Below are 6,944 nucleotides of genomic sequence, written 5' to 3'. Positions count from 1 at the left end.
TCAGTTAGGTAAAGAGAAGTCTAATTAATGTAGCCCAACCGAACAATACTTGGTGCATATCGTGCCTAGTTAATTCAAGTGGACAACCCCTTTTGTAATAAAACAAAAGTTACAAAACCTTTTTGAACTAATAAAAATAAATATATAACTTTTAATAAAGTTGTTTCAGAAGCATTATGCATTTAACTAGAATCAAGTCTTACAAAAGCTATTCAATGTAAAAAAAAGCAAAAAACATAAATAACTACTAAATTACCTCCCAGAGGCAGATACATAACATTTTTGTACCGGTGGTATAATACGTATTGGCGGCAGCAATGGGGCGATGCGACACGAGAGTATGAGAAGTCGGAGCAGGATATGGGAGGCAGGAGTTGATTCCCGATGCCACAATGCATTCATAAATCAAAATTAACCAACAAGAGTTAGATTATAATTGGTTTGGGCCTTGAGCTTGAAGTTTTGGAGGTGGACATTTAGACTAAAACAAGAAAATAGGACTATTTATTACACTACAAATTAAGATTGGACGGTGGGACTTGGCCCACTCTCCTATATAAGTGTGAACCCGCCTCTAACTACTCCTATTAATCACCAATACATGTACTCTATAACATTTAAACTCTGCATCTCTATGATAGAACTAAAGACACCTTATCACGACTACATTGTCTTTTAGGGATTCTTAAACCTTAGTAGATAGAAGAACAAAAGTGAGATAAGTATTAAAAAAACCCAAGCAACTGAAGCACGTCATATTGGGGTAATAAAACCCGACTTGTTCCTACAAACCAAACTCTTATCACACAACCCCATGACTAGCACTGCAGTTGTTGCCTAGTTGTCTTCTATTTAGATGTAAAAGAATACAGATGAAATACATTAATTCAAAATTCAATATAGAGTCAACTTTATTACACTTTTAAAAGCGAATTTCATTTCTTTGTTTGACGATTAAATATGATTTTTTTCTAAGGACAAAGAATAAGTCAGCCTACCTGGGGTAATCCAATGGCAAAATGCGACCCCATACGCCTACGAACGCAGACAGCGTCGCGTAGCCCAAGCCCATCATCTTCTGTACGTTTCGAGGAAAACCCATCGCCCAAAGGCCCACTAAGATAAAACCTGATTGGGATTAGATTCAAACTAGAGACATTGCGGTCTCCAACCCAAACTTTCACTTCCACTCCAATACCAGTTGGGCTGAATCTCATGTCATTAAATATATATTAAAGGTCAATTAATTTCTTTTAAATTCGGGTTATATTTGACTTGTAAACTTATAGCATCACGGACCGAATATTATGTTATAAAGATATCTTAATTATAATTCATAACTGTCTCTGCATAATACGGAAGTAATAAATTTTCTTTTACATGTTTTGGATGAATTCACAAAGAACATGGCCATGTTTGTCTATTCTAAGCTACCTCCATGCATCTTCAAGCTGGCATATATGCCAATGAACAGTCTGCATTAATTATATTTGTACCCATCATCTTTTAACATGATCAAAGTCAGTGAATTATTTATTTATTTAACAATTGTTAGGTCAAAAGCCACTCTTAATAGACTCACGGATGCATATATAAAAGACAAAATAACTTTTTTAATTATTTGAGAATCGTATAATCTTGTAAATTAATTACAAGAAATATACATGTTTATGAGCTTTTAATTATTTAATAATGAAGTTACAAAAATAAAAACATAAAATAAAGGTGGTTGAAGAAAAACATATACATAAGTGCATTCCATTGGGATCTACAAAATAATTGAATAGCTATAGGAATGATTTTGAGAGAAAGAATTAATCAATGAGAGAGAAATAGAAATCCAGATCTACAAATTATTGCATTTGTGTGATCCAATGTCAGTTTCGAAATGGGTAAGACAAGCAAATGGATCAAGAATTTGTTGACCGGAAAGAAAGACAAAACCACCAGTCAACCACTAGTCACCACCCATCATCCTCCGTCGCCGCCCGCACTACACCTCCCAAGGAGAAGCGTAGATGGAGTTTTCGACGACCATCTGCCACCGCCACCACCAATCCATATTCCATGGACATTACATCCACTCAAAAAAACCATGCACCACCAATGGTGGCACCACAAGTGGACACAAGTGCTAAAATTCCCCTCACTGCGGAGGTTAAGATCCCAGAGGATGTTGCCGCAACAAAGATTCAATCGGTGTTCCGCTCTTATTTAGCAAGAAAAGCGTTATGTGCGTTGAAAGGGCTAGTGAAGTTGCAAGCGTTAGTTAGAGGTCATCTGGTGCGGAAACATGCAGCTGAGACCCTCCGGTGCATGCATGCTCTAGTGATGGCTCAGGCTAGGGCTCATGCTCAAAGAACACAAACACAATATCATGGTGTCAATAAACAAGAGCTAATGGAAGATAACATCAAGATTGTGGAAATGGACATTGGTCATAATTATTCTAAACTACGTTCTAATTATAGAATACTTGATGATACTCAAACCCTAAAAGAATTTGGGCCCTCTCCAAGTTACATGGCCAATACTCAGTCTTCACGGGCCAAAGTGCGATCTCATAGCGCACCTAAGCAACGCCCGGTAGATCATACTTGGGCTCACGAGAGACAGTCTCCTTCTATTGAAGGAAGGAACGTGCCACGAGCCCTGAGGATGCAACGTTCATCTTCTCATGTTGGTCCGGGTCCTCAAACTAGTCAATACCCGTGGTCAGTCAAGCTTGATAGGTCAACTGTATCTCTTATTGAGAGCGAATGTGAGTCCACGAGTACTATCTATTATAGCAAATCGGTTGTCGGATATGAATACTAGACACGGTTAACTAAGTCGAATCAAGAAAAGTTTCAACGACTATGTTGAAAGAGCATTCTTTTTGCGTTAATAGATAAGTGTTAAAGAGAAGTGTTAAAAGGATTCCCTCAAATAATTTTGCATTTTAGTGTAAATGTTAATTTGATTTGTGACGTTGACTTGGTCTAATGTGTAAGATTATTTCTCTCAGTTGTCCAATATTCTTAATTATTTTAAATAAAAAAATGCATGTTTAATTATTGTTTAAGAGGATTTAATATACTTATGGATAGAATGTCATATTTGATAAGTATCTATATAGTATACCTTTATAATGACATAATAATTAATAGTAAAGTGCTTATGACAAAAAAAATAATTTTTATAATAGGAGAGATAAATCTTAGTTACTATTATAAATCCTCTAGACATTACTCTTCTCTAATGAACATTTTGTAAGTTTGTAAAATTTTGGTGACTACAATCTTCATCATCACATCTTCACTATTAAAAATGATTCATCGTCTTAGGTGTTGTTTGTTTTTTCAAATGTAAAATGTTGGCAGTCTGCGAATCATATCTGTAGAATAAAAGTTGGACCAAACCTCTTCAGACGTCAAAAATAACACTGTTTGTTTTTTAACTTCTGCAGGTTTTTAAAATAAAATGAAGGTGATGTATAAACTGTGGTAGTGGGTGGTAATGGGTGTTGGATGGTATTGGATGGCGGACGGTGGGTGGTGGTGGATGATGGTGGTAATGATGGGTGGTGGCGAAGGACGGTGGGTGGTGGTGGATGGTGGTGGAGGTTGGTGGTGGTGATGGTGGTAAAAGGCGGTGGTAGGCGGTGGACAGTGGTGACGGTGGCGGACGGTGGGTGGTGGCCGACGATGGTGGTGGCGAACGGTGGGTAGTGGTGGTGTTGGTAGGGTGTGGTGTTTTAACCCTCTGCAGATTTAAAAGATCTCAGAAGTTGATAGGCCAAGTTTGCACCAAGAAGAGTTTGTGTAGACGTTTTCTAATGAAACAACCTTGAGAAAACAAACAATCAGTAAATAGTAATATCTGCGTGGCACAAACCTTTTTCAAAAAAACAAACAACCTTATTTTCTAAACAACTTTGATAATTGATCATTCTACATATTTATATGTATCATTAATGCCTTTCTTGAAAAAGGTGTATCATCGATTCTCATGTTCCTCTGACCCTCATTTAAGCTACATCTGAAACCGAATCACTCAACTACACACACTAGTAGAAAATTAGGCAATTGCTACCAAAATTTGCTACTGAAGCAAATTTAGCAACCGATTTAGCATATTTGCTACCGAAATTTAATTTTTGCAACCAATGACTAAGCGGTCGGAGTTTTTGCGACCGCCATGGCTAGGCGGTCGGGGTTTTTGCAACCGGTGGCTAGGCGGTCGGAGTTTTTGTAATCGATGACTAAGCGGTCGGAGTTTTTTTTGCAACCAATGGCTAGACAGTCGAAGTTTTTGCAACCGATGGCTAGGCGGTCGGAGTTTTTTGCTACCGATGGCTAGGCGGTCGGTGTTTTTGCAACCGGCGGTCGGAGTTTTTGCAACCGGTGGCTAAGCGGTCGGAGATTTTACAACCGATACTACGCGGTCGGAGTTTTTAACCTTTTATTTAAAAAATTTTTTGACAGTACGTAGTTTTTAACGTTTTATTTTATTATTACACAAATTAGTATACATACATTTAATAGACATGGTTTTTGACTAAGGCAGACCATCGCTTTACAACATACCACAACATACTCAGACTAGCACAAACAGAGCATGTGATTCAGGATTCAACAGTTATTAACACATTGTGGGATCTTGAGATTAACACCATCATTAACAAGGTAAGTATAGTATTTTTTGAATTTGTGTATGAACACCTTCGTCTGCAACAGTTTATTTGTTTATGAGATATCAATTGATTGCATGCTTAATTTAATTGTGAGATTCTATGGCTTAAGTGATAGAAATTGCTTTATTTTTTCACCTATTTCAATGGTGCACACCAGGTGTTTGATGAAATGCCCAAGTGATATTTTGAATCAGAAGGTGTTATGAAAGAAACCCGAGTTTATCTGTGATTCTGTGGCTTAAGTGATAGAAATTGCTTTATTTTTTCATCTATTTCAATCGTGCACACCAGGTGTTTGATGAAATGCCCAAGTGATATTTTGAATCAGAATGTGTTATGAAAGAAACCCGAGTTAAAAATAACGTTTTTAGGTTCATTTAGGCAGAATATCCTTGAAGTTTGTTTTAATTATTTGTAGGTTGGTTATGAATAAATTACCACTCAAGGATTTTTCATGATAATTACTCACTCAAACTTTTGCTTTATTTGGAGACTTTTAGTAATTCTTATTTTGAGACATTATAATTTTTGCAGTGTATTGAAATTTTGAAGGTGGATAGTTTCCAAAGGCTTTGATTTGAATGGCTTGGTACACTGATCGAAAGTGGATGTATGAAAGGATTGATAGTGACAGATTTCTTAATTCTGAATACTGTGAAAATGTGGATTTGTTTTTGGACTTTGTATTTTCTAATGATGTTGTTGACACGAGGGTGAACATGTGTGGTGAGACCATACGTGAGATAAAATGTCCATGTTATAAATGCAAAAATATAAGCTTTAGAGATAGAGCCACCGTTCAACAACACTTGTACAAGGAAGGTTTCATGCTTCGCTATGAAACATGGAGTGAACATGGTGGAAATTCCATCCGCGAGGTTGGGCAATCTTCTACTACAATGGAAATTGATGACAATGATGATGAATATAAACGCATGGTGTTAGATAACATGTATGCATGTGGTTATACTTCAAATACTATAGAAGGACATGCACCGAATGCGGAAGCCAAAAGATTTTATGACATGTTACAAGCTATAGATGAACCTTTATGGGAGGGGAGAAGGCTACGAATTGTTCCAAGTTACAAGCTGCCACGAGTTTCTTGACATGGAAATCACTTTTTAATGTGTCAACTGCAGCTTACAACTACAACATTTCCATGGTTAATACATTGCTACCTGAAGATAATAAGCTCCCAAAAAGCTTTAACGATACAAAGAAAAGTTTAGAAAGGTTAAGTCTTCCTTATGAAAGAATTGATGTTTGCAAAAACCACTGCATGCTATTCTATAAACAAGACAAGACATTGACACGAAACAAATACTGTGATGAATCCCGTTATAAGAGTGACCGGAATAAGGTACCTAATTTAGTGATGTCTTACATGCCAATTGGTCCTAGACTTAAGAGGTTGTATATGTCTACAAAAACAGCCAAAGATATGACTTGGCACCATCACCACAACACAAAGAAAGGTAGCATGGCACATCCAAGTGACGACATGGCTTGGAAGCATTTTGACTCGGAGAATCCTAAATTTGCAAAAGAGATTCGAAATGTTCATCTTGGATTATGCACCGATGGTTTTAGTCCAAATAACTCCAACTCAATTCCATACTCATGGTGTGGCCCGTCTTTCTTACAGTCAATAATTTACCTCCTTGGATGTGTATGAAAGACTCATTTGTTGAAGTATGTTTGATTATTCCTGGAGGAAGAGCCTGGGACAGAAAATTGATGTGTTTCTAAGACTGTTAATAGACGAGCTAAAAGAGTTATATAGAGAAGGCATTGAAGTTTATGATGCCTACCGTAAAGAGAATTTTATTATGCGTGCTATTCTTTTATGGACAGTTAGTGATTTTCCTGCATATGCAATGTTGTCAGGCTGGAGCACGCATGGTCGTTTAGCTTGCCCATATTGTATGGGAGACACTCAAGCTTTTCGATTACCTGCTGGACGTAAAGCATGTTGGTTCGACTGTCATATAAGATTTCTACCAATGTCACATCCTTTTCATACCGATAGGAATGGACTATATCAAACAATTCCAATATTTTAGACTATATCTATAACCTGTAATAAAATGTTCATAAATTTTTATATTTTTAACCACAAAAAATGCAAATCATATTTATAAAAATCTCATCAAAGATTTTCTTACATAATATCAAATAACAAACAAAATGACACTAAAAAAACTCAACAGATCCCTACAACATCAATTTATTGCAAATCTTGTAGACATGCATACCTTATTTATGA

General features: G+C 36.6%; 1 protein-coding gene and 1 pseudogene across 1 annotated transcript; both read left to right on the top strand.

Annotated features, from left to right (window-relative positions):
• Positions 1–1,888: 1,888 nt before the first annotated feature.
• LOC143544152 (protein IQ-DOMAIN 19 pseudogene) lies at positions 1,889–2,817 on the top strand (annotated as a pseudogene).
• A 2,439-nt stretch (positions 2,818–5,256) lies between these two features.
• LOC143544163 (uncharacterized) lies at positions 5,257–6,353 on the top strand. The gene is made up of 2 exons (XM_077036317.1): positions 5,257–5,758; positions 5,818–6,353. Exons 1-2 carry the CDS (start codon positions 5,257–5,259, stop codon positions 6,351–6,353), a joined length of 1,038 nt encoding a protein of 345 aa, XP_076892432.1.
• The last annotated feature ends 591 nt before the right edge of the window (positions 6,354–6,944 follow it).

The sequence above is a fragment of the Bidens hawaiensis genome, unplaced genomic scaffold, assembly GCF_021521415.1.
Source record: "Bidens hawaiensis isolate Kalapana, Puna unplaced genomic scaffold, B.hawaiensis_p1.1 tig00013437_1, whole genome shotgun sequence".
NCBI lineage: Eukaryota > Viridiplantae > Streptophyta > Magnoliopsida > Asterales > Asteraceae > Bidens > Bidens hawaiensis.
This window is presented reverse-complemented; position numbering and strand designations above follow the sequence as displayed.

Excerpts from the sequence above, each read along its gene's own strand:
- LOC143544163 (XM_077036317.1), top strand. The coding sequence starts at position 5,257 with ATGGCTTGGTACACTGATCGAAAGTGGATGTATGAAAGGATTGATAGT. Across the intron at positions 5,759-5,817 it reads AAGGCTACGAATTGTTCCAA|CTTACAACTACAACATTTCC; the intron begins GTTACAAGCTGC and ends TGTCAACTGCAG.